Raw genomic sequence first — 27,580 nt, forward strand, 5'->3', positions numbered from 1 at the left:
GTTAAAATGACAACTTACCGCTAACTTTCCCTCTCTGCTCCGCTTGTATCCACTTTCACTTTCTCTGGCTCTCCCTCTCTCCCTCTCTCCCTCTCTCTCTCTCTCTCCACACTCATTAATTCCTGCTCTATTCCTTAAAGGAGCCACTCTCAGAACAAATGTATCACTGTCCTGCATTTTGTGTCATTAGTCGTCATTATTCACTGGGTCCATGCACTACCATCTCGTGGGTGGACATTAAGGCTATTTAAGATAATTTGACACAATGATACGGGTTGGTTGAAAGGACTAGATATCAGATATATGCGCATGATATCACTCATTTGTAGTTTGTGTTTGTCATTGGTGGAAAGTCCGAAGCAGCCTACATTTACTCAGGTGATGTTCAGTACAAATTCAAGGAGTATTTCCATTTTGCTGTGAACATCTTTATATTTCTACTCCACTACATCTCACAGGCAAATGCTGTGCTTTTTACTCTTTTACATTCCTCCTATCCAATGAGAAAAAGTATCTCAAAATGTAGTAATTTTGAGTATTTATGATAAACTGCAGGATGAAGGCTTCCTCTATGGATTTAGAAAAATGTCCTTCTCCGTAAGAAAACAGACTGTTTTTCTGAGCTCATGAAAACGGACTCATCAAGAAACATAGTTATATATGTATACTTTCTCACAGGAAAGTGACGCCTCAGATGTATGATGATCTTACGCAATATGGTGCATTTCTGTAGATTCAACTATCCAACAGTAAATAAAGTAGTTGCATTGAACTCAACCCTTAAGCATACACCAGTAAAATGCAACATCAATGCAGCAGTAATATTAATCCTATCATTTAACATTGACAGGGACCATTTTACTGCAGAATGAGTACTTTTACTTTAATACTTTGAGTACATTTAGCTGATGATAATTTTGCAGGCAATTTTTTAAGCACAAAAACTGATATAAATTAGTGATTTCAATTGCCATTACAGTGGTGTTATGTAATTACAATAGAAAAGAGAATAATATCTAAATCAAACTTCAAAATGCAAATCAAAGAGCCCTGCTGCACCACGGGCTTGTATTGTACAGTTCAATGTCCATTCAAAGTTCCTTTGGTTTTCATAGTTTATTTCTCAAAAAAGCAAGCAAGCAAAGAACAAAGGAATCCGGCATGCCTCTCCTGCTCTGGTAAAAAAAACCCATAGGCCCACCCAGGTGCATCATGGTCTTACACATATCCTTCTACCTATATAATCCAGGGTGCCCTCAGTGTTACCGAAATTCCCAAACTAAACAAAATACTAAACAAAATACTTACTAGACAAAACTAAACAAAACAAAAGAGTAGGAAAAAAATGCTATCAAACTCTTATCTGATTAACCTAAAAAATTATAATAATAATAACAACAACAACAACAATAATAATGATAATAATAATAAAAATAATAATAATTATTATTATAAAACTAACAACAAACAAATCGCTCCAAATGCTATTGTGGGTTATATATTGTACAGTCATATCATGTATTGTTCACTATGTCATTAAAGCAAAGTTTTAATGTTGCAGAGGTGCCATTTTTCTTATCATTAAAATGATAATTTCACCAAAAATTAGCAGGTAACATAACATACAGATTATGTGCACACTAAAACGGAAAATTTGGAAATGCTGTCTACACTTGAAAATAATAAGCATGTCCACACCATCATAGTCTGACTGCTTTTGTGAAGGTCTGAGTTCACAATGAAATGTCACAACAACAACAACAACAACAGCAGAAGAGTCTTTTGTTCTGTTCAGATGAAACTGAGAGATGCATTTATTAATCTGAGTTTTCTGTACTGTCTGATGGGTTTTGAGTTATTGTGGGAGTTTCTTTTCACAGACCCAGTAGAGTGAATGGGAACAGTCTTCATCATTCCAACTGTTTTCAGCATCATATTTCTTTATATCCCCGCAGTTTTCTTTTTTTCCACCGTTAGGCTCCTTAGAGGCCCAGTAGCTGTAATCAAACAAATAAACTTTTATCAGAGAATGCAATTCAAGAAGCACAAGGAAGTGATTTAATTTGAAACAAACAAACAAACAAACAAACAAACAAACACACAAACAAACACACAAACAAACAAAAGTTTGAACCTTTTGGTCAGTAGAGTCCCATCCACCCATTTCCACGTCCCCTCTCTCTGTGAGTCAGTCAGGCAGAGCCACTTGTACTTCTTGAACCGGTTTGCAAAATCCTTTTTTAAAAAGAGAGACATAAACTATTAACAACTTAATTGAAATTTATGTTGAATTTTTCCATCAAACTTATTTCAATGTCCACCTCACTGACTTTTACAGTACTTCAATACTTTAACTCTAAGCTTGAACACACACACACACACACACACACACACACACACACACACACACACACACACACACACACACACACACACACACACACAATGGGTTCACATGGCTGAAAGCAAGCTGCACTGGACCTGCACCTGCAGCTGAGGTGTAACTCTTTCTGGCTGAAGTAGCAGGGAGGTTTACAATCTGGATAGTGATCTCTGATTCACCTTTGTGGACCACCATATTTTACCCGTAAATGTGTGCTGAAAGTCGTGTCGAGTGGTGGTTTCTTCTTAGAATGGTGCGGTCTGCTTCTTTTTTATGTTGCTTGCACAGCACAGCCCTTTTGTTCTTCCTTGTTCTTTAATAAACTGTATTACTTCCTTGATTCAAACAGTTTAGTCATGATACAGATTATGAATGCTGCTGCAGCTATAACATGTAACATGTTTTGAACCTTGACAAAATAAAATTAAAGTCACTTCCCAAGGTGGGTTGAGCTATAGGTTGATATTAGAACCGCTCAACATCAGCAAAGTGTTGACAGGGTAAAATTTAGACTGTTTATTATTTCATTTGATCTATTCTGCAAGCTATTTAGATCCAATTAAACAAGGAGAAAGACACCAAAACAGACTGATCCTACAAACTAAATTCAACAAAAACAATATCATTGTACTCTGTAAGGCACGGCAAGTTTATTTGTATAGCATAATTCAGACACAAGGCAACTCAAAGTGCTTTACAGGGGCATAAAAATTACATGAAAAGCATTTAAAATACATTAGTTTTATGTACATTGATACCACTCTACAAAATACTTCATATTTGAAACTTTCTTTTGAACAGACCTCTCACACTTCACACTGTCTTCAGTATTGTTGCTTACAAGCCAGTCTGAAAATTACAAGCAATCATACACAATATGGCTATAACCACATATAGATACAATACAAACTTAACTGATACAGGCTCAGTGAACACTAACTCAACATTCAGACGTACATATTAAAAACATAGTTTCCTACAGAAGTGAATAGATGTGGTCACTCTGATAGTTGAGGTACCAAAATACACTTCCTGCTTCACTGTGAGAAGTGTTTTTCCCCGAAAGGACTGTGTTGATATCTGCTATTGAAAGACAAAATTAGTCGTTGCTGGTAAAGTTAGAGGTGTGAAATACCCTAAAATGTTTACAACATGTTTACAACACTGCTTTTAAAATTATCATCATGAAATTGGAATGCCCCCGTTTAATTTATTCCTGCTACAGGACTGACCTACGGCGGCCCTGAAGTGCAAAACACAACGGCAAATCAGAAAACACAACAACAAATCAAAAAACACAACGACAAATCTGCGCCTCTGATACTACCTCTGGAGGCGCAGCGAAATTTCACCCCTCGCCGCATCTGAAACTTTCACACAGAGGCGGATGTGGAGAATTGGCGCAGGATCCCCGCATGCCAACGGCAGTGTGAATGGGAATAATGTGGCGTCTCTGTGTGATTTCAGAGCTTCCCTGCTGGACATCCATTTCTCGCAACTTTTCTGAGATCTCATGATACGTCACTCCATTCATAAACATGTCATTAATTAGAGACAGGTATGGCTCGAGTGTGGCCATTAGAACGTGGGACTCCAGCGGTCTACTGGGACTGGACCATAGACTGGACACAGTCAATGGACTGGACCGTGGGACTTTTGGCGCTCAGACCGGTGTGTTGTTGCTCACCATGGATACCGAGCGACTATACATTGTGCATGCGCAAAGCGTGGCCACACAGAAGAAATGTACCGTGGGAAATGGTATAACAATAACGGAAAATGTAAATTAGATTTATTATTTTGTTTTGGTTTCCTTGTTTATTATATTTTCCGTTTTGGGCTGAAAATAGGAAAACAAACACCCGTTTTCAATGTTTGGTGCATACAGAAAAACAGAAAAACGAAATATTGACTCGTTTTTTCGTTTTTCGTTTGCCAGATTAAATGGAATAATTGCATGATCAGATGATACACGGACCCATATCCATGTCCTGCATCAAAATATTCTTTAATAGCAGCGCGTACGTCGTCACCGGCGGCGCTCTTGTTTTGAAAACATGTAAACCATGTCCTTCCGGTTCAAAGGACGGACCAATCCAATCAGCGACGATTCATGTCGCCCGAGGGTACCTACCTTTTCCAGTTTGGTTAATGTCGTTGTGTTTTCTGATTTGCCGTTGTGTTTTCTGATTTGCCTCTTGTGATTTGCACTTCAGGGCCACCGTACTGACCATACTCTTCTGACTGATCCAATCTGAAAAGTATTTTTTTATTTTTTTTTTTTTAAAGTGTAATGTGGGCTGATGTAAGGCCAAAGTAGAAAATTAAGTTAGCTCATTATTTGGCTTTGTGTGGGAGTCGTTCGGCTCATACTGGTATTGTCCTGAGTTAGACATCTGTTAAATATAGATGTGGAGTTATACAAGCAGGTTCTTTTCACAGATCCAAAAACTTTTTAAATTACATGGTTTATCATTCCAGCTGTTTTCCTTTTCATGGTATCTCACTTCTCCACAGTCTTCTTCTGCTTGTTCAAAGCTGTTAGGCTCACCATCCAACCAGTAGCTGAAACCCAAAACCAAACAATATGTTTTTTGTAAAGAACACAAGAAACACGTCAACTGAAACATGCAGGATATTGTTGATTTCTTTATTCTAACAATGCAGTCTAAATCTAATAAATGAGAAATGTGAAGCTGTGTGAACCTTGTTTTGAGTGGAGTCCCATCAACCCATTTCCATGTGCCCTCTGTCTCTGTGTCGGTCAGTCCAATCCACAAGTCATCCTTCAATTGTCTTGTGAAACTCTTTATACAGAGACAAATCATCAACATAACTGTGAACTTTAACAAAATGGAATCCACCTACTACCTCATTACATTCAATCTTTTTTTTGTGTGTCATGTTTCTGTCTCACACATAGTTAAATATACATAAATACACCCACCTGTTCTTCTTTGCTGTTAATAATCATGAGATCTGCACCTCTTTGCAGACAATCATCTCTACTCTCTTGCCAGGTTTTGGTGATTGAAGAAATGTAATAGAAACTGCCGCTGAAATAAATCCATCCTTGTTGAGAATAGTTAGCTTTAACTGAGGAGAAAAACAGAGAGAAATCCTCAATATGTCAAAAAACAATATGAATACTCACTCACTCACTCACTCACTCACTCACTCACTCACTCACTCACTCACTCACTCACTCACTAACTCACTCACTCACATTTAGTTTAATTTGCTAATTTCAGTGTATAACTTGAACAACAAAAGTGCATTATTTTAGGTCATCTTAACACTTAATAATAAATCATAGGTGTTAAAGAGAATCAAAGAGCACTTCATTATAGTCACTTAATTATCCAGCATATACAGCAGGTGATTTGTCCCCCTTGTTAACCTGCCATCATGTTGTCTGTGTGCTTCCTGGTTGGGCAACTATGGCTCACTATCTGCTGCATCAGCTCCACTGCTGGCTGTTTATCAAAAACCAACCACAAGAAAAACACATGCACAACCCATTAACACCCAGACAACCACTGAACATACTGAGGGAATAATAATGTGTCAGTCACGCTGACAGATATTTTCGTGGCTCTGGTAAAGTCAGTCCACCAGACAACAAGAGGGAGAGCTATTGGTGGGAGTTGCGCCAAAGCCTGAGTGCCTGTTCTCAGCTGTCCTCCTGTGCCACACTCTGCCACCTGGGTGCCCTGATAGTCTGCTAGACATCCAGCAATGAGACGAGAATTAGATATCTGGGGAAAATGTGAAGCCCCTCTAGTAGAGAAAGCACAGAAAATGTTTTGAGGAAACGTAAATCTGATCAATCAATCAATCAATCAATCAATCAATCAATCAATCAATCAATCAATCAATCAATCAATCCTCAAGGTGGCGCTAACAGAAAAGTTGGGATTTACCTCTTGGAACCATAAATGTCTGTACAAAATTTTGAGTCAAGCCACTTAGTGGATGTTGAAATATTTCACTGGATAAGTGAAAACTTTGACCTGCAGGTGGTGCTACAGGGAAAAGTAAGGGGATCACAGAAGTCATGGATTCATCATCTGAGCACTATGAATCCTCACACTTACCAATGTCAACCAGCTTTGTCTTCAGTTCATCCCGCTCCTCAGTAAGGGCTTTAAATCTGGCCTCAATGTCGAGTGACTTCCTATCTGAGAAAGCAGAAAGACTAAATCATGGGAATATTCTGCAATAAAGCTGAAATGTTGATGGAAGGGCAAAAGAAAACGCAAGTTAAGAGATATTCAATGCAAACAATATGGAAATTGTAAAAAATGGAAGACACCCCGTGCACAGTCGTGCTTCTCTTCTGGGTGCAGCTGGTGGTTAAAAAATATCAATATTCCAGTGCACACCAGGATACTATTGACACTATTCTGTTAACAGTTACATTAAAAACAACAAGGAGCGAACTTTGCGTTACAAATGTTGTTTCATCAGATTTGGATATGGAAATTGTGTTTTAATCCAGGGTTGCACATTGGGGCAGTAGTTGGCACTGTAGCCTCACAGCAAAAAAGTTTTGCTCCCGCTTCTTCCCACAGTCCAAAGACAATGGATGGATAAATGTCTTGATCTTTTGATCAAAGGTTTGAGTTTGTTTATTACTGGCATTAACCATTTCCTCATACAAAGCCATCACATCACATCCTCATCTCACTTGATCACAAAGCATCACATTGACGTTGCTGCGAGAACTACAGCAGTCAGACAAAGTGATTGTCATAGTTTTAATTGTCATTATTCAGAATATGTTTGTAGACAGTTGTGGCTTTAAAATCAGAGCTTTATGTCAAGTCTGGTGTTCTAAGAGGCCCCATCATGTATTACTAGTGTGTATGTGTTTACAGTAGTTGCTATACAGTTGTCATGTCTTTCAGGTCCAACAATCACATGCTGTTGATCTTCAGGCATAAAGGAATTGTGCTTAATCAACCAGCAGTGTTGTTTTCAAAATGTTGCACATGCTCTGTCAAATTGATAGAGATGTTTTCTCCATTCACTTGTGATTTCTTAAGTTGCAGCGTGTGTTTCCATGGCCATCATATATAATAACCAGATGGGGAAGTTAAACAGAGGTCAGTCAACACAGGTTTAAAGTTCAAAGACAATTTAAAAGGACTCACAGAGGGTAAGACGCAGTGAAATGTTGACAGAAGCTTGGAGGACACACAGGAGGCCAAAACTCAGAACAACCAGTCTGTAGAGTCTGTAGAGTTTTCCCTCTGTGTGCAGAATCCAAACACATACGTGCAAAATCAGTATTATTAACAGAAAGGCCTGATACTGAATTCTTTGAAACAGGAAACTGGTAAGCTATTTTTTATTTCACCTCTGGTACTGTTTATAGACAAGACAGAATGAACCTTATGATGTCGAATTAAGTTATTACTAAAGCAAAGCCCTCACGGTTCTGACAAAAGCAATGCCTTCCATGTTGGGTCATCCCAAACTCATGGTCTGCACACAGTACAAGATACAGCATATTGTCAGACAAACTTAAAGTTACTTACTCCTGGATGAAGCATCAGGCAGGTTTTCATCGTCCAAAGTCATCTCAGACTCCTTTTTCCAACAGAAAATGACAAAATTATGTGATGGTGTTTCTGAGAACTGGACTGGTTAATAACTGCTTCTTCTTTTCTGCCCACCACATGAACTTACTTCTCTTTCTTGTCTGTCAGCAACTTATCACCATCCCCCCTCCCTCTTATTTGACTATGCTGTCTGTCTCATCCATATCATGGCTGTTGTAATATTGTACCATTAAACACTGAAAGCTGTTGCAGTGCCATGACTTAGAAATCTTCAATACATCATTACATCCAGATGTTTTTACAAAACACATACAATTTATTAACAATAGAGATGATGAATGAAAAACCCCACTTAGTACAGATGATTGCTAATTCATCAAAAGAGTCTCGGATCAGTTTTGTCGTTGGGTCAGGGTTGGGGTTGCTTTGACTAGAGATGTTCTGATACCATTTTTTCCCTCCCGATACCGATTCCGATACTTATGCTCAAGGGCGTAGAATTGGGTCTGGACGCTAGGGACACGTCCCTACCAATATTCAGCCGCTACTGTGTAGTCACTATCAATACAACCGCTGTCCGTAGTGTTTAGTCAATGATTATGGCACACAAAGGGTTAAATATCGGTCTCTGCTAGAAGTCCCGCCTCTAACCCAAATACCGCTCCCTGATCGGCTGCCGGTTTCTCGCTAACTTACATGTGATTGGCTGTCCCCACTGTCACTCCTTCTGCTTGTAAAAACTACCTGCAACCTGCTAGTTGGACCGGACGAGAGGCAGTGCATGTTATCTGCAACTGCGAGTGTAAGTTGTCAACATGTTCGGCATTTGTTCTTCCTGGGTCACGTCAGCTAGATGGATTTTAATATCAGTGGTGTCATTTACATTTGTGTTTGTGTCTGTTTGCGTGCGTGTACGTGTGTGCGTGCGTGTGTGCTGTATAGGATTTGAAGGATGTCAAAGAAAACTGGATATAAGAGACTTCTTTAGGAGTCAAAGTGTAAGTTACTTCAAGGGTGTATAGGTAGAGGCTCAACAATACAGATATTGAATAAAAGAGAATATTTAATGCCAAAGAGATACACTTTTTAAAAGTTATTTTTAATTCTTATTTTCATGTATTTGTGTAGAAGAGAGCAACGGTTTAAAAACACAAGTAAAGAAACTTTGTGGTGGAAATACAATAAAACCTCAGATTCTAGATGATCATGTGATTTTATAATTATAAAATATAATTAATTAATATTAAGTAATCTTAACATTTAGTAAAAGCCTTTTTTGCTCAGGCAATAACTGTACCATCAAGCTCTATGATCATTGTATCCCTAATGTATCTGTTCATGTCATGCATCAACATATTTTTGTAAGGTGACAGACAGCAGAGAGGCTGGAGGAGATGGAGGAGGAGAGGCCAGAGAAGGTAGAGGAAGAGAGGTAGGAGGAGGTGGAAAAGGAGAGGCTGGAGCAGATGAAGGAAGAGAGGCAGGAGGAGGTAGAGGAGGAGAGGCTGGAGGAGATAGAGGAGGAGAAGCTGGAGGAGATGGAGGAGGAGAAGCTGAAAGAGAGGCTGGAAATTCACAGGTGAGGTTAAATAATGATGGATATGTTAGTCATGAGATTCAGCACTGTGACAAATGTTAGTGTGATGATGATCTGAATAGCAATGCTTCAGCCATGTGGCTTTAAAATCAGAGCTTTATGTCAAGTCTGGTGTTCTAAGAGGCCCCATCATGTATTACTAGTGTGTATGTGTTTACAGTAGTTGCTATACAGTTGTCAAATTTATATTGTGGTTTATTCCTAAGGAAACTGATCCACCTGGAAAGAGCAGCAGGGAGAGTGGCAGGGAGAGCAGCAAATTATGATTGCTAATGCAAAAAACCGACAACTTTCAGGACTGCTGCCTTGGAGCACTTTTGTGTCCCCACCAATCTCAAAATCAAACCTACTCCCTTGCTTATGCTGTGGGTATCGGCCGATACCGAGTACCGATACCGATAGCCTACCAGTGTGTTATATATATATATATATAAAAATATCATACTACGCCTGCATGACTGTGACATGATTATCATTGTGGTAAGGCCTGGCTCAGGTTAAACCCTGTGTAAAACATGAATGAATGCAGCAAATGAAAGCCATTTATTTTTAAATTTATTTTTAAATAGAACAGTATAAAATAGTAGTGCAACTTAACTAAATAAATCTAGGAATAATTATTTTTAATAAATTAAAGTGCAGCCACAATCAGCTCCTTGTCTACAGGTGTCAGGTGATCAATTCTTCTTCACACCTCTAAAACAGCACAGCGCAACTGTTTTAAGAGCAGCGAAGAAGCGGAGCAGATAGGCAGGACTGCTATCTGTCGGATGCCGCAGCACAATAGACAAACAACTTGTCTATTGCCAGGTTAATGTCCATTGTAAGAAAAAAAAAAACTACTTTAACTACAACACACCAGTGTCCCTAGCATGGCATCTTTGGGTCTTTTATTAAGTAAGAGACTTGATGCTTTTGTTGTTTTTGTAGATTCAGATGCACAATTAATTTACACAAATTGACATTATAGTATAGCCTACTTTAGTGTATCTGAAACATGATTTTAAGATTACACATACACATTGTGTGGTTTGAGCAAGGGAGAGTTAAGTAGTGGCATGTACTGTGAGTACTCGTGTAATTATATAGTAAATACTACTCATGGGTTGTGATCCTATCACAAGATGGTCTTAGTTAATCTCTAGTTTTTAGAGGTAAATTTCCAGTCAACAAATTGTTAAATAAAGTTTAAAAAGTGACAGCACCTGAGACCATAAGGACTTTATTTTATTTGATGAGAACATTATAAAATGGCCAATTGCTGACCAATATACAGTATAGTCAAAAAAGATTAAGGTCATGCAATGTGTTTTCCACCATGTCAGGAAAAACAAGTTGCACAAACTTTTCTTTTTACAGCCATTATAAAACAAAAGTAGGGTAGGTGATGGTTTAAGACTACAAACATTTTGAAATGTAAAAATCATGAACTTATTAACATTGACCTCTAGATCTTCTAAATGAATTCTGGGCTTAAGCATGATCCCCTATTGAGGAATTAAATAAACCTGGTGACATGAAGCTTATTTCACACAGAACGATTCAGATTTGCATCAAGTAGTCAAAAGTAACATAGCAGACATGATTGATAATCTTTGTTGCCCTGACCTCTACTGGCCAGGTGTTTCCACACTACTGTAATACACTGTTGACTGCACTTAATTTAAAAAAGTATGAATCACCAAGCAGCCCTGAAAACAGTCTAATATTAAGGGACCTCTTATTTGATATTGTCATATTTACATTTGACATTTTTTGTTATTGTTAGAAACAAAACACAACAACATAAAAATGGATTTTATTATTTTTTTTCAGAAAGTACAGAGAAGATATTGGCCTTTTAGAACACAAGCTTTATGACAAGGCAGAACATTTGACCTCAAACAATAATGTCTCTGCAGTAAGGTGTAACTATCAAGAAGATCAATGTTGTTGTCACTATTTTAATTTAAGATGGTGTGACTGTTCTCTGAAGGAAACGAAGCTGTTAAACAGACAAAAAACAGCATGACTCAGTGACAAATTTCACACAACTACAAAATGACACTAACTATAAAAGTTGTTTGACATACAGAAATAATGCAAGCATAGACTTCTTTGTTGCAAGATTATATAAACATGCTGCTAAACGTTTCATCATCTTACATAATACATTTTGACATTTTGTAAGAACAAATGGGAGTCCTACTACAGAACTTGAGTGCGTCAGAGGTGTAATCTGTGAAACACTGCAGACTTTTATTACACATTCGACAGTCTACAAATGATAAATCTACTCCCTGACATCATTACTCACTTCTTTTTTTTAAATATAGCAAACACCTGTTTCCATTTGAATGCTCCAAAAGGTGTTGTTTTCTCAAAACTCTTCATACAATCAGCAAATATCACATACTGGTGGCTAAACAGAAAATAGTGCAACAAAGAAATTAAATGCAGTGCTGTAGAAATTAGTCCTAAAACCTAGAAATCAGTCACCATATTTCCACTTCCGGGTCCCTTGAATGGGTTTTCGGTTAAATGCCTGAAATAAGGCCTGTGGTTACCACATGCTTAAGATATTAACACATTTTTTTCTAGGACATAAAAAATGTCACAAAATGTCCCACAATTGAATTATAAAGCACTTACCTGTCTTGAAAACCTACCCAATAGTCTGTCTTTACAGGCTGACTTACTAACTTTACAACTCGTAGACTGATCAATTTATAGAAAATGTGTATAGCAATTGTGAAGTATGACGCTTAGTGGTGGTGACGTTTAAGTCATACAACCACAAAGTAGTCTGTTTGTAGCCTCACATTAGCTTTTTACTTCTAGCGATTTAGTTTACACTTCAAAAATCACAAAAGTGGTGTTCATCTGTGAAGTTTACCTTGATAAACAAAGTGTGTTAGTATCATAAACATACGTTCGCCACAGAGCTTATGTTCGGCAATAATCCAAAATCCAATTGAAATTGTTGTTGAGGGAACTAGGGTGATGCTAAGTCCCAGGTTAGCCTACAAAAATATGTCATCCATAGACCACTCTATAGGAGGGATAGCAATTATTCAGTCGGGGTTAAACGCTTCAGTGCCACCTGCTGGACATGAATTACAATAAAACAGCTGAGCAACCAGCCAGTTATGATGATGTAACTTGGCTGGAAAGTATGTTTGAAAAGGTTTAGACAAACTAAAGTCCTATAATGCTACTTTTAAAAGTTCTGCAAGGGAGCTAGTTTAGCTGCCGTTAACGTAAGCTTCAAAGACTAACTGGACAAGCTATAGTTTGCAGCTCTGAATCCCGGATGTCTTAAATTCTGAGCTTTTACAATGATGATATGATGTGTTTAAAAGTTTAACTTTTCTTTTTCCTGATGACTCTCTTCTTCACTTGTCTGAAATACATGAAGTAATGAGCAAAACTGTTTTTAGTCTTTCAACCAAAAAAATCTCAATGGAAGGTGCAGCTTATTGTTTCTAAAGCTTTTACCCCCCATCTTGTCGCTTTTCTCTACAGAGGAGGATTTAGTTATTATCATGTGGCCAAAATATGAGATTCTGGTCATGTGATAACAGCTGGTTGTGTGGGGGTGGGACATGATTACTCCTGTCTGTTCCAAAATGGCTTCTGTCTCGGATGTGATGTCTTCCTTGATCCATCTCCAGCAGTCCACTATCTCCTTGTTGTTGGCTTTTGATCGCCTCCCTGTTGACTGGTTTTAACTGTTGAGAGTTGAGAATAAAAGATTATTGGATCAATTCTCCATCTCTGTTCTTATCCGTTACTCTTTTCATTCATCAGCGTGAACGCTGATTCTTAATCCTGTTTAATTTTGGCAGGTAACGACTTCAGCACTGTTCAACATAGAAAATGAAATCATTTTCAAAGTGCTCAGTTCATTACTCAGCTCAAATGTTCAGGACATTACTGTTTGTGTCCGAATCTTTCAGTTAAAGCTGGTGACATCACAGTGGGGTTAATCTGTTAGATTCTTCTTTAAAATTTCTCTTCAACCTCCCCAAACTCACACAATTGCCACTTCTCATTCATTATTTTTTCATCAAAAAAAGTGTGCTTTTTCAAACAATGAAACTATATCCAAGCAAACAGACTTGGCATTATGGCCCTCAAAGTGAAGTCTAATGTCCAGGAGCAAGCTAGGGCCCGTCATTATAGCGGGACTAGGGCCCCTTCAAACCTACAACTGATTGATATGAACTGATTAGACTGCTTGTCTGATCTCTGTGGTGTCACAGTACCTTTATTATGGATAACAAGTCAACTCCATCTAGTACACTGTAGCTTATTGCTGTGCTTAAAGGGCTTTGACATCAGCTGCTTAAACCTTAATTCCTTATCATTTTCAACTTTTCAGCAGCCAGCAATCTTTTCAGAAATTTCATTCCCAACTTACCTTGAGGCTTTATCCAAAGATTATTTCTGTCTTTTGTCAGGGTTTCCAATCTTGCTTGCTGCTGGTTTTTTTCCTGTGACCACTTGGTTGTAAATGGTCTGCAACTGGTCTCTTTCTTGAGTCAGGTTGTTGTATCTGGTCTGCAACTGGTCTCTTTCTTGAGTCAGGTTGTTGTATCTGGTCTGCAACTGGTCTCTTTCTTGAGTCAGGTTGTTGTATCTGGTCTGTAACTGGTCTCTTTCTTTTTTCAGGTTGTTGTTACTGGTCTGTAACTGGTCTCTTTCTTCAGTCAGGTTGTTGTATCTGGTCTGTAACTGGTCTCTTTTTTCAGTCACGTTGATGTATCTGGTCTGTAACTGGGCCATCTCCTTTTCTCTCTCAGTGTTGCTCTTGAAAACTGTGTTTGACACATAAACAAAGAGTGGCAACCATTAATATATTTCTTAGTGCATTATCAGCATACTAACAAAGTACTCACCTATGAACACCAGAGTTATGAGTCCAATCAGGAGAAGACACAGCAGACATAGTGCAGCAGCTCTGCAGGAAATCCTCTTTCCATGTTTAACACCTGAAATTGAGTGCAATGTTTGTCACTTCTTTCTTTGAATTTCAATTTCAAATGAAATAAAATCTAGCCAGCATTATCATTATCATATGTTATAAAACTCTGAAAATACAACTTATTACAGACAGTCAAATGACCTGTGTACTAGAATTGTTAGCCGCTGCGATGCTTGGGGTGCTTGGGTAGTGTTATCACAAGTATGAAGGTTTATTGCTAATTTTAATTATATTCAAAGGAGCAGCTGTCACCCATTGAAACCATTCAAAAGTATGGAACATATATTTTTGTATGAGTCAATATAAATTTAGATTCGTTTGCACAGCTTTGTATGTCATTTCCTCAACCAGCAAAACTGTTAAAAGTCTTTGTCACTTGCTGTTTGACTCTTTCTACACATTAAGTTGTTTTTTTCCTGAAGACAAGCTGTAAAACTATAGTCTATTCTCTCTCTGTGTGTGTCTGTGTGTAGAACATGTAGTGTACATGTAATCTTGTGTGCATGTGTTTATTACCTGAGAGCGCAGGTCCACTTCTGTTTGGCTCCAGAGTGTGAATCAACACATTTTCATAAATATGTTCTGAACTTGACATCTCCCTTTTCCTTGTGCTGGGATAATCTAAGGGACTCTCTATGTTACCATAGATATTCAGTAGTTGAGCCATGATGATCCAGCTGTACTAACAATATGGTTTGATCCTGTGGTGCCTGAAACCATCAAAGTCTGATCAAAGTGTCCTTCGATAATGTATTTTTCTGAACTGTGTTCAGAGTAACATCTTCTAAAAGAGGACATTGTCTATTTACACACCTGACTCTCTACTTCACAGGAAACTGAGGGCTGGTGGTGTGAAATGTGTTAGGTGACCACATTCACCTATTTAACCAAGAAGTTGCAGCTGCATGAAGGTGCTTTCCGTTTTGTTCAGTGCTATGTTGTAAATTATCTTGAATGTCACACTTCAAACCTCTATTTCTCTGTCTGCAGACTTAAAGATAGATGTCAGTACATTTTGATATGGATAAAAATATTCAACTCTGTATTCCAATACCAAACTTTACTAGGTGTAACTTCACAAATTTAAATCTTTCCATGACAGCACATTGATATACATAAATAATTTCTTCAGCACAAGTAGCAGGATGTACCAGAGGTTATTTAAGCAATTAAGGCCGTCAAAAAGGTGCAAACTGTTACGGTTAACACAAAAAGGGACTGTTACGACCAGGGCATAGGAGAAACCCTGGCGCCACATGAAAATGAGACTCCCCTCTTCCCATCCCCCAAGCACCACCAGCAGCAAAGCATTTTTCAAGGTTTTATTTAAAAACACATCTAGAACACAAACAGACATGCTCGCAGTCTGGCTGAGAGAGGAGAGCCCCCAGGAACTGGGAAGAGCTGGCCTTTAAACTTCTGGCTTCAAGGCAGGAACCAATCAGCTCCCTGGACAGCCTACACTCACTCAAACACACCTGCAATCAATCACACACACACTCAGGTAACAGAGAGGGGTATTTTAGCACAGAGGCAATTAAAACACATACAATAGAAATGTTTATACTACCTCTGGGGTCATAACACCTCTCCCCTTAAAACTGAAAGTTCCTCCCCTAAAGAAATGTTCAATTTCAGAGATGCAATAGGGTGTTTAGCTATCACAAGTCCGACCCCCTCTGTCATACTGAACCACACAGTCTACATAAAAGTGATACTTCATCTTCTGCACAGGATGAAAATCAGTGGGTGCCACTCCCACTAACAAAATGGCTACCACCAGGAGGAGAGAACACAAAACCAAATGCATAATTACTGATGTAAAACACACAGCAAAAAAGCAACAGGTGACCAACACAACAGTGGAGTGCAACCAAACAAAACGAAAGGGTAACAACAAGTAGTTAAACTACAGAATTTCTGCCATCCACTAACAGCAGCACACAGACCCGACACAAGTGAACTGCCACTACCACGACACAAAATGGACACCTTGTGGTCTCCAACCACACGTTACTGTAATGGAGATAGAAACCCAGAAACAAAATGACCGGACAAACTGGGAAGCCACACCCGTCAAAACACAAGACACACAGAGAGGAAGGTTGAAGTCTAAAAGCCAGATTTAATAACAGCTCTGAAGTACAAACACAAAATCGAAAAAGCAAGTGCATCAGGCCGTCAATGAAAAGCTGGCAACAAAAACAAAAGGAGAGGGCAGGGGCAAATCTGAGAATAAAAGAAGTACAAAAACTACCTAAAGTAAATGCAAAAGAAGCACAGGGAACAAAGGCATGAACATAACGACTGCAGGAGACACAGGACTGAGGTTGGGAAAGAGAATAGACAAACTGACAAAATAAGAGAGGAAGACAAGGACCTTACTGTAAATACACAGGTAGTGATTACCTAACGAGACACATGTTTACAGGAGAAAAGAGGAAATGAGAAGCAAAACATGACACATGAGGAGAGAGTTACAAAATAAAATAGGAAATCACAAAACTAAAAACCCCAGCCATGACACAAACATCATTTATTATCATTTCACCTTTCTTCAGTTGACATCGTGTCAGCAATCATCTCACTCATGTTCAAAGAAAGTTTATCAATTATATGTTGACAGTGAAACCTTTTGGTAAATTAATTAATTATTAGCTTCTTCAGTACTTCTGTTAATTGCCTGAGCAGGTGAGGTTCAGAGCATTCTTGTTATGATGAAAGACAATAATGACAACAAGTTACCAGCTCAAGGATGACTATACATGTATCGGTCAAGAAATATCACTCCCAGCTCTACCCCTCTCGTGTCAGCTTTAAACCCACAGGCCTCCGTCATTAAGTTAGCAATACCCGCAATACTCTGCCTCTGATTGGCCTGAAAGACTAACCTTAACCCAAACCAGTCTCGGCCCTTATGCCCTAATCTAAACAACCCAACCAATAAAGGCAACCGATCAGAGGCAGAGTGGGAGTCTGAGCTGGAAAAGCAGTGGGATCCATAATAACACATGTCTGGTTAGTTAAATGAAAGCTTGTTGAGAAAGATTTCAGATTTTAAGAGTTTGATAGTCAGGTGACCTTCATTGTCATGACAACAATAATAAACACGCAGTTAACGTTTGGGTTTGGGATAAAATAAGTACATTTGTAAGTTAAGTCACGTAAGTGATGTAACATAAATTAAAAAGAAGTCAACGTTGACTATTAGTTTTCATCCCACTGCTGTCTCAACGGACTTCAACAGCACATCCAAACATTTGGCTATATGAGTGCTTTCAGGAATAACGCTAGTGGGTTATCTACAGCAGCATAGTTTGAAGTGCAGGGCGACCAAGCTGACATAATTGTCGTGTTGAGAGTGACAACAGGTTGATATAGCTCAATGGCCATTTTGCCTATAAAGACATGGATACAGCTTCATCGTTCACATGTACACAGTCACAGGATTGTGAAATATTTTTGGGAAAGTGGAATTTCTGCACCCAGACTGACCATAAAGTGTGTTACAGCTTTTCAGGGTTTTATATATGCTGAGTTATAAAGCTATCATCTTTTCACAGATCCAGAAATTGTGTTCTTCACACGATAAATCATTCCAGTTGCTTTCAAAATCATGGGACTTGAATACTACACAGTCTTCTCTTTTGCCTCTATAAGCGTTGGGCTCTCCAGGGCTCCAGTAGCTGAAACAAAGAAACAAATAATCTTGAAACAAAGAGCACAAGCCAAGAAGCATTGGATGGACAGCAACATGTGTTCAGGTTTAAGTTAAATTAAAATGTTCCCTGTGATTCAGTATGGAGCCAGTTATCACTCCAACAAAAGGCATTAAGTTTCAGCATTGATGTATTTCGATTAAAAAGCTAACATGTGAACCTTTCAGTCAGCGGCGTGCCATCCACCCATTTCCACATCCCTTCGGTTTCTCTGTCTGTCAGTCCGATCCATGGGAGGTTGTGGAAATTTCTCGTGAACTCCTTGTTTACAGAGAAAAACAGTAATCAATATAAATAGAACTAGTTTAAATCAATCTTACCCCTAGATGACCTCACATGTTTCACTCTTTCTCTTGCTATTGCCTCTTAACTTCAAACACACCTGTTCTTCTTTGCTTTTGATGATAATCAGGTCAGCTCCTCTTTGCAGACAGTCATCTCTGCTGTCTTTCCAGGATTTCTTGATAGAAGAAATGTAATAGAAACTGGGATGGAAATACACCCATCCTTGTTGGAAATAGTGATCTGTTATGCAAAGACATAATATAACAAGATGTGAACATTTTGACAACAAAAAGAGCTTAGAGTTTGACTCTGCAATGCTAAATTATTTACCTACTTCAACAGTTAGTTCATTTAACAAGTGATAATGAATAAATTAGATGGGTAAGTAAAAAGAGCATGGCTTTGAGGACAGACGTTTGTTTCCTCTTCCTGTGCGTAGGAGTATGCTCATGGGGGCCCGTTAGTGTAAGCTGGGCTAGGTACTGACATTTTTCGTTTGCGGCCTATCCTGTTTTCCTGAAGAGTGCACTGAATGTCCCTTTAGATGCAAGTTTTATCCTCCTACTTACCAAAGTTAATCAGTTTCCTCTTCAGTTCGTCCTCGGTCAGGTTTTTGCAGCGGGCCTCTTTATCTGGTGTCTTACTGCCAGAACTGTCTGAAAGAGCAGAAACACTTCATTGAGAATTCATGTGTCAAACATTACATTAAACCAGCAGTTCTGCCAAAATGCACTGAGACCAAATTGGTTGACTATTATAATGCTCAAGGTTACTTTGACATGTAGACAGGAGAACATTCAGGAACAAAATCTAGACTTGATTACCATGTTAACAAGCTGACAGTTGTGACTCATGGGTTTCGTTTTTATTTCAATAGCAAAAATATGAAGCAAGATCTGGAAAGTCCCATCCTCTTCTGAGGAATCTAACAGTAATACATGAGCTTAGTACTGCTAGTATTATATATTATATACTGATTCTAAACTTCCCCAAACTTGTTTCCCTGTCGTCAGCCACCCACAAATATTAATGCGTTAATGAACAGGTATGGGAAACTGCATTGTTACGGAATATTACTCAATTGGACCAAAACTGTGAGAGAGCCTGAGTGCACAGGAATTATCATGAGTTGTTATTGTCATAAGTCATTGTCAATCAAGTGATCTGCACACATAGAAACCCCTCAGAGAAACTGATGGTCATATCTTGTAATTTCAAGTAACCAGGTATATTTTTCTTAGTCTTATACTAATAGGAAAAATTAAATAAAAGTCTGTGGAAATAAAAAAAAGGAAAAAAAGAAAGAAATTAAAATGACTCACAGAGAGTGTGACGCAATGAAATGTTGAGAACAGCTTGTAGGATACACAAAAGTCCAAAGCTCACGGCAACACATTTGTAGAGTTTTCTCCCTGAGTGCACAAATCAGACAAACATTAATCACAAATTAAGTGTCTGACGACCTGCTCCATGAAGCAGGTGTACAGAGTTATCTGAGAAATGTTCTGTGTCGCCATTTGGGGACGAATGAATGTGGGACAGAGATCGAGATTAACAAATTTTACAACCACAGAAATCCTAACTTAGAGAAGTCAAGAAGAGATAGGAAAATCCTAGGTTTACTAAATCAGTCAATGTGTAGTCAGGCAGTTTCATAAACCATTATGTGTACTTTTCAAGTGTAATACAAGAACATAACTTGTTCCTCAATGCAAAATGACTGAATAATCTCACATCACATGAAAGCAGATCAATAATACTTCCTCACGTACACTAAAAACTTTGGAAAAATGGATTCTTTCTCAGCCCTTCTTCCCAGAATGTTGACTCACCAGGAACTGCAGCAGTCACTCCACCATCCTGTCCAGAACAGCTCTTCAGGGCACGCCCGGCTGATGCATCGGGTATGTTTACATAGTCCATAGTGATCTCTGACTGCTCCTTTTGGACAAACTTCATTGTGTTTTAACAACCAAGTGACAATGGTGATGTTTTCTAAGTGGTGGGAGTTTTTTCTAAGAATGAAACTGATGTGGGATCCACTTCTGTGTGACCTTACAGAGTCGTTAAGGACACTCCCAGAAGTGTAAAAGCTGTACGTCTTCAACAAAATCACAACCATATGTGGTATGTTGAAACATGTGAAACAATGTCATCACTGGTTGAGCTAATCTGTTCCGGGTTAGAAAGCAGAAGTAAATGCATTATATAGCCAAGACTTGCAATTTGGAAGAAAGAAGAAGAGGAAGTTCTCAAAACTAATTTTTAGAGTTAGATGTCAGACTACCACAGAAATGAAATCATATTTATCTAAAGCATGTGAGACCATGAGAACATCTACGCAACACAACCAACTGCTATCTATCTATCTATCTATCTATCTATCTATCTATCTATCTATCTATCTATCTATCTATCTATCTATCTATCTATCTATCTATCTATCTATCTATCTATCTATTGTAATGATACATATTGTAGCCTTCTCAGGCTGTAAACAGGAAAACCATGCTTACATCATTTCCTACACATGAACTGACATGTATGAAGACAAAACCAAAAACCCCAAATATAACCTGCATGCCTACCTCACCTTCAGACAACATGCACACTCAGTTTTCTCCAGTGAGCTGAGGGTAATATGATTAAATGTAAATTAAAAATAAATTAAAAGATGTTTAATAATTATATAACTGTTTATTTAGGTTGTTGGCCAGTTTTTCACCATCCATCAGACTCCTTCCACTTCCTTCTCCTATCCCAGCTTTAGCAACCTGAACCCTGGAACTTGTACCTGAACCCTTATGTGTACCCACTTGACTGTCGGCACCTTTTATTGCCCCATTCCTGTTTACCCATGCACTCTCAGTTACTTCTGTTTGGACTTGCTACCCATTTTGCTGCTCACTTTTTGCAATAAATCACTCAACTGTTTCTGTCTGTCTCACACTCACCGGCCTGATACAATGACCTGTAAAATGCCAATCCATGGTGCATTTATATACTGTAATTAATGTGATCAGTTATTTTTAATAACTCATGACAAGTTCATTCAAGTCCACACAGATGTTCAAGATTCTCAAAATGGCACAAAATTGTGGTTTACATTGACAATGTGATGGGCTACTTTAGTGTGTCGTGTTGTACTTCCACATAAACGGTTCTTCCTCTATTTGGCACATCCTCTCAATGTCTTAACCCCAATGTAAAGATTGTATCAGCTCAGTCTTGCACCAAAAGAAGGAACAGAAAGTTCACAAATCAGACTATTCTGCAGTACTTCTTACCAAATATTAAAACAACCAGGGTGATGCAGCCAATGGAGATACAAGATTATATCAATGAGCGACCAGGACGTTGGCGGAAAGGCACTGGGGATGCAAATCAAACAGGTAATAACACACAAAATGTTATTCTGTATGTACTGTTAAACAACACAGGTTGTTTTTAGTGTTTTCAGTGCACAGTAACATGGTGCTACAACCCTGTCTCAGAGAAATTTTATGAAAAGCATGCCAGTGCACTGTGTACTCCAGTTGTGTCGGCAGCTTAGGAAAATGTACATTGATGATCTGTTACTGTTTGTTTCACAGAGAGAAGATGAAATGTGTTAGGACAATCCAACACTCTATACAAGAGTTGTTGTCTTTCAAAGACAATTCATACTTTTGTATGAGTCAGCATCAATTTGATGATTGTTGAGGGGCATCGGTGAAGACAAAACCAATATCAGTATGTCTCAGATAAAATTAGGTTTTCTGATTTGTCATCTTTAGCCTCATATATGTTAATCTAAGCATTTACAGCAGACCATTTAAAAAGTGTTTCCTGAATGCCATAAATTAGCTTACATTAAAGAGGTGGGCTACAATTACGAACCGATATTCTGAGCACTCCTGCGATATTATTTTGTCGAAAAATGTCCCCCAAATCAGGCTAATTGATAGCCTTGTAAAATTTTTCATTGGCCGTCAGTGTCTTTCATCAAATCGCTCTGAACGTGAGCCCAACAATATTGTTCACCGCTGTCGTCGTTTTTAAAATTTCCAAGTGGTAACTGACAGAAACGATGGACAAAGCTACAAAAATAAGACCCAAGTTGCGATAAAGTGTAACTATACATTGAGGCAAATATTAGCATGCTAATGGGTGATTTTTAGTCTGGTAAACTAACTTTACAAACTGTATATTGTAGAACTCAAAGGAAAAAAGAATAGATGTCTCTTCATTAATGATATATCAATAAGACATTACAGCCTCACATGGTGCTACTCAAACTTTTATTGCTGTTCGTCTTCATTTTACAGAGAGAAGACTCTGTCGGCTGCTTTTCATCAGCTTTGGCATTCTGTGTATCATTCAAGCCACTCTCAATGTTGCCCTACGTCTAACCTGTGAGTATGAGGGGGGTTTTGGCGTTGTGTAACTTCAAATTTTGTAAGACAGCATAGACAAAACCACAATATTGCAAACACAGACACATTGAGTAGTTTGGCATGTTGCTGTCAAACGTATTCACAATTTGCTGTCAAAAAACACCTGACGAATATTTTCTATTTCAAATTCATTTGAAAAATTATCTTAAATGTAACCTTTTGTTTTGATACAATCAGTGTACTCAAGCAAGGAACCAACTGACACAGACTGCAACGCAACTCACTCACGTGATGACCAAAATCAGGTGACGGTGGTGCAGGACTGTGAGCGAAGGATTCCTTGTCACTGCAACAAATTACAAGAAAGATTCAACGCCTTGACCAGAGAGAGAGACCAGCTTAGAAATGAGAAGAGTCATCTCACCAACACGATAAGGAAGCTGGTGGAGGAGAGGGACAGACTGTCGAGGGCTGAGAACAAATCAGGCAAGTCATCTGCCCTTAAGTTCAGTTTCTCCTCATTTCTTTCTCTTTCATTCTGATATAAAGGAATCTATCCACCATTTACGCACAATCTGTAATTTACCCAGACACAAATGCCTGTAAGCATTTTGCAACATCTGAGTACGGCATGGCTGTTGTTTTGGCATATTGCTGTGATGTGTTCATTTATTTTTGGTAACAGTGAGGTGCTAACTACTCAACGCTTCTTGTGGTTACAATGAAGAAACCCTTGCTGCTGCTGGCAAAGTTATGGTCACAGATACAGGATACAATATTTATTTTCATTGTCCTAAAGTTCAAGTGACAAAGTTTGTTATATTTTTACTTACAGATCCCCATCCAAGTGTCAGAGTCTAATCTGTGACGTGTCGTTTGTTTATTTCATCCTCCAGAGCCGAATTTTTGTGTTTCCTCTCAGCGGTGTCCTCCAGATTGGAGGGAGATCAAGTCCAGATGTTACTTCCTCTCCACTGAGCAAAAAACGTGGGAGGACAGCAGGAAATACTGTCAAAGTAAAGGTGCTGACCTGGTGGTGATCAACAGCGAAGAGGAACAGGTAAAGTTGACTAAATCTGTGTCTGGGCCTACAGTATGTGTGCACCATTCTTGATGGTGGATCAGATGTTTTGAAGTCATAGTTATATTTTCTATGATCTCAATTAACAGAGGGCCTTGTACCGTATGGATGGGAATCAATATCTCTTGTTCTGGATTGGTCTACATGACACCGCTGGGACTTTTAAATGGGTTGATGGATCTGCACTGACCAAAACGTAAGAGCTTCAGAATAACCCTGAATTTTTCTGCTAGGCAGGTTGATTCAAACAAGACCCTGGTATCACAGAAATGAGTGCTACAGTATGTGGGCAGTGCTTGGCTCTAGAGATCTTAACAGGTCTGGATCAGAAACAGACAAACAGAAAACCAACTTAAAGGAACAGTCATTATCTGCCTTTCCATTGACGTGGGAGTTGATAATGACTAAATTTTCATTTTTGGGTGAACTGATCCTTTAAACCCAACGTGTATCACAAAAGTTTTTTTTGTAATTATTTTTTTTTTTAATGAGACCTTAGAAATAGTGAAAAGTGTTGCCTAAGTTTGGCATGGACTAATACGATTGCATTGCTTTTAGTATTGGCTGGTCCATACTGCTCTATGATGGACAACAATGAAAGGCAGTGCACCTCTTTACATTGTTTTCTGTGTTGTGATTTGATTGTAATGTGTTTATGTCTCTGGCCTCCATCTCTATCTCATTCAGATTTTGGCAATCTGGCCAGCCTGGTGATGGTGGTCCCAACAACATAGAGGAGTGTGTGGAGATGTATCACTTCAACCCAGTGTTGGCCAACTGGAATGATGCCCCCTGTGGGCACAATCTGCATTGGCTGTGTGAGAAGGCTCCATGTTTCATTCCATAGTACATCGAAATATTTTGAAAATAACATCAAACTGAAATATGGAAAACAATAGGATAAGCACATCCTAATGAGAATAAAAAAAACAACAATGTATTGGATTCATGTTACTTGAAGGTATTTAGTGGTAAACTTTGTTCTACTTTGTATCTTTCTAATGTGTATTTTTGGGGAGAAATGTTTGTAGTAATAGCTTTTAGTAGGAACATCCAGTTGTTATTGATAGCCAGCATAATATTTAAATGAATAAAAATAGAATGACCAGTTAAGAATCAATAATACAGACTATTGTAATGTAGTTGAGTCCTATCAACAACCTGATCAAGATGCTCTCCTGGAGATGCCAAAGCATCAACTAAAACACAACTGTTGTCATTGTGTGTAAGCAAGACAAGAAATACAAAATCAAATGATTTGTAAATCATTAGTGTTATTACAGAATCGCCCCCCAACATATAGCTAAATGATAAAAACAATAAACAGGAGTACACATGTACACATATTCATTCAGAGGTATCAGGGGGGAAAAGTTCCATTATAATTCAAAAGCTTTTTACGTTTTTGATGTTTAATAAAGAGAATGAGTAGAGAATCAGTTCTAGGAGAATATGTCAGATGTTAGGCAGTGATTTAGAAAGTGTCTGTCTGTGAATAAAAGATCTTGCTACATTGCTAATAGAATAATGAAAGGCTCTGGATTATTACTATTTTTTACATTGATAGGCAAATTATAGAGTAATGCATACTTATTGAAAGAGGCTATAAAGGGCTCAAAATGTCTGTAAGAGCCCTCACGCCCTTAACGATGTCACAGTGAGACAGCCCTAAAACTGGTATATTGGGTATGTGCCTCTCTGAGTCTAGACATTGCATTATATGTCCCATAATGACAGAGGGATAACCAGGGGGTTAAAATAAGATGAATGATTGCAGTGAGTCACCAAAGGATGGCAGCAATGCACTGACCCTGTGCGACACCTGGGTGAAAAACATATGCAGATTGGCTGTGAGTAGAGTAATTAAACAGACTGCGAACGAGGGGAGGAGGGAACTGACACGGGACTGGTGATATTGAAAATCACCTGTCCACTTAATATTGTTAGTTTCCTTCAATAAACGTTTAAATCTGTAAAGCAGCAAGATCTCTAGAAACCGATCTGAACATTTCCACTGGCAAGTTTATTAAGCTTCGACCTCAATGGGCTACAAAATAAGTAACGTCAGTCTAAATGTGAGAGCAGTCGAGGGACGGATAAACCATGAAACCCAATTATATTCGTTTCAATATACCCTGTACAATAAGTAGCTTGTTTCAATATTGTGATTTCCGAAGACATGCAGAGTAGGTAAAATGTAAACCAGATGAGCAACGAAGGAAGCAGCTCTGTAGAAGAAGTGAGGGGGCTCTGAAAAGAGCCGTTGTGGTTTGTGGGGCAGCAGACAAGTTAAGCGCGCTCTCCGCGGATGCGGCGGGCCAGCTGGATGTCCTTGGGCATGATGGTGACCCTCTTGGCGTGGATGGCGCACAGGTTGGTGTCCTCGAACAGGCCGACCAGGTAAGCCTCGCTGGACTCCTGCAGAGCCATGACAGCGGAGCTCTGGAAGCGCAGGTCGGTCTTGAAGTCCTGAGCGATTTCTCGGACCAGGCGCTGGAAGGGCAGCTTGCGGATGAGCAGCTCGGTGGATTTCTGGTAGCGACGGATCTCTCTCAGAGCCACGGTACCGGGCCTGTAACGGTGAGGCTTCTTCACACCGCCGGTGGCCGGGGCGCTCTTACGGGCAGCCTTGGTGGCCAGCTGCTTCCTGGGAGCTTTGCCTCCGGTGGACTTACGAGCGGTCTGCTTGGTTCTTGCCATTGTTTCTTCTTCCTCTGAACAGACAGGAGAAAAGTGTAGTGAAGAGACGAGACTGGCTGCTCTTAAACTGTGGGACCGGCTGTGAAACGGTGACGCTGCTTCAGACCTCCGGCTCCTGATTGGTTAGCGGCTCCTCTCGGAGCTCAGCGCCGCCTGGAGGAGTCGACCCCGCCTGAATCTCCGCTGCTTATTGGCGAGAAACCTGTTCAAAAAGACCGCCTTAATTCAGCCAGGGGCCCCTCTGCTGAAAGCCTCTTCTCTGGTTGGTCTGTTGGAGACCCGCACACGCTCCGCGGACATAAAAAGGAGGGTTGTGAGTGTCGGCAGCACATTTTCTTTGAGACGAGACTCTAGAAAGACCTGAAACATGAGCGGAAGAGGCAAAACCGGCGGCAAAGCCAGAGCAAAGGCAAAGACCCGCTCCTCCCGTGCCGGGCTCCAGTTCCCAGTCGGCCGTGTCCACAGGCTGCTGCGTAAAGGTAACTATGCGCAGCGTGTGGGTGCCGGCGCCCCCGTCTACCTGGCGGCTGTGCTGGAGTACCTGACCGCTGAGATCCTGGAGTTGGCTGGAAACGCTGCCCGTGACAACAAGAAGACTCGTATCATCCCCCGTCACCTGCAGCTGGCTGTCCGCAACGACGAGGAGCTCAACAAGCTCCTGGGTGGAGTGACCATCGCTCAGGGCGGCGTGCTGCCCAACATCCAGGCTGTCCTGCTGCCCAAGAAGACCGAGAAGGCTGCCAAGAAGTAAATCATCCTGCTTGAGACCAGCAACACAAAGGCTCTTTTAAGAGCCACACACTCACTTCTGATAAAGAGCAGTGTTTCTCATGTCTGTCTCAGTGAATAGCTACAATCCTCATGAGTATCAACTCTACCAAATCAGTGTATTGTGATAAATATACG

The 27,580-nt window shown here is 39.4% G+C and overlaps 5 protein-coding genes across 5 annotated transcripts in view; 1 reads left to right on the forward strand and 4 right to left on the reverse strand.

Moving 5' to 3' along the window:
* The window catches only part of LOC140994320 (uncharacterized), a 35,719-nt gene extending 21,405 nt beyond the window's left edge, over window positions 1-14,314 (reverse strand). The window contains exon 1 of the mRNA XM_073463891.1: window positions 14,033-14,314. Within this exon, the coding sequence (XP_073319992.1) occupies window positions 14,033-14,314 (282 nt within the window). The remainder of the gene's footprint in view (window positions 1-14,032) is intronic.
* On the reverse strand, window positions 3,985-8,002 carry LOC140994746 (hepatic lectin-like). Its single transcript, XM_073464513.1, has 7 exons — window positions 7,927-8,002; window positions 7,540-7,638; window positions 6,481-6,564; window positions 5,331-5,479; window positions 5,090-5,190; window positions 4,891-4,948; window positions 3,985-4,086 (listed from the first exon to the last, which is right to left on the reverse strand). The coding sequence occupies exons 1-7, from the start codon at window positions 7,967-7,969 to the stop codon at window positions 3,985-3,987; spliced, it is 636 nt and encodes a 211-aa protein (XP_073320614.1). The 5' UTR covers window positions 7,970-8,002.
* Window positions 14,315-18,051: 3,737 nt separating the features above from the next.
* LOC140994321 (CD209 antigen-like protein C) lies at window positions 18,052-20,476 on the reverse strand. Its single transcript, XM_073463892.1, has 6 exons — window positions 20,350-20,476; window positions 19,840-19,929; window positions 19,087-19,173; window positions 18,615-18,757; window positions 18,393-18,493; window positions 18,052-18,199 (listed from the first exon to the last, which is right to left on the reverse strand). The coding sequence occupies exons 1-6, from the start codon at window positions 20,474-20,476 to the stop codon at window positions 18,052-18,054; spliced, it is 696 nt and encodes a 231-aa protein (XP_073319993.1).
* A 5,742-nt stretch (window positions 20,477-26,218) lies between these two features.
* LOC140995175 (histone H3) lies at window positions 26,219-26,674 on the reverse strand. The gene has a single exon (XM_073465128.1). It carries the CDS (start codon window positions 26,672-26,674, stop codon window positions 26,264-26,266), a length of 411 nt encoding a protein of 136 aa, XP_073321229.1. The 3' UTR covers window positions 26,219-26,263.
* A 253-nt stretch (window positions 26,675-26,927) lies between these two features.
* Window positions 26,928-27,425, forward strand: LOC140995176 (histone H2A-like). The gene has a single exon (XM_073465129.1). The coding sequence runs from the start codon at window positions 27,042-27,044 to the stop codon at window positions 27,423-27,425; it is 384 nt and encodes a 127-aa protein (XP_073321230.1). The 5' UTR covers window positions 26,928-27,041.
* Window positions 27,426-27,580: the final 155 nt, after the last annotated feature.

Source organism: Pagrus major, chromosome 4 (genome assembly GCF_040436345.1).
Source record: "Pagrus major chromosome 4, Pma_NU_1.0".
In the NCBI taxonomy this organism is placed as follows: Eukaryota; Metazoa; Chordata; class Actinopteri; order Spariformes; family Sparidae; genus Pagrus; species Pagrus major.

Coding starts and splice junctions, on each gene's coding strand:
- LOC140994746 (XM_073464513.1), bottom strand. CDS start 7,969: ATGACTTTGGACGATGAAAACCTGCCTGATGCTTCATCCAGGA. Junction 5,191..5,330: donor TTAACAGCAAAGAAGAACAG/GTGGGTGTATTT, acceptor CTCTGTATAAAG/AGTTTCACAAGACAATTGAA. Junction 4,087..4,890: donor CAGAAGAAGACTGTGGAGAA/GTGAGATACCAT, acceptor CACAATGTATAG/TCGCTCGGTATCCATGGTGA.
- LOC140994321 (XM_073463892.1), bottom strand. CDS start 20,476: ATGAAGTTTGTCCAAAAGGAGCAGTCAGAGATCACTATGGACTATGTA. Junction 19,174..19,839: donor TTCATTGCGTCACACTCTCT/GTGAGTCATTTT, acceptor CTGCTCTTTCAG/ACAGTTCTGGCAGTAAGACA. Junction 18,200..18,392: donor GGCACGCCGCTGACTGAAAG/GTTCACATGTTA, acceptor TCTTTGTTTCAG/CTACTGGAGCCCTGGAGAGC.
- LOC140995175 (XM_073465128.1), bottom strand. CDS start 26,674: ATGGCAAGAACCAAGCAGACCGCTCGTAAGTCCACCGGAGGCAAAGCT.
- LOC140995176 (XM_073465129.1), top strand. CDS start 27,042: ATGAGCGGAAGAGGCAAAACCGGCGGCAAAGCCAGAGCAAAGGCAAAG.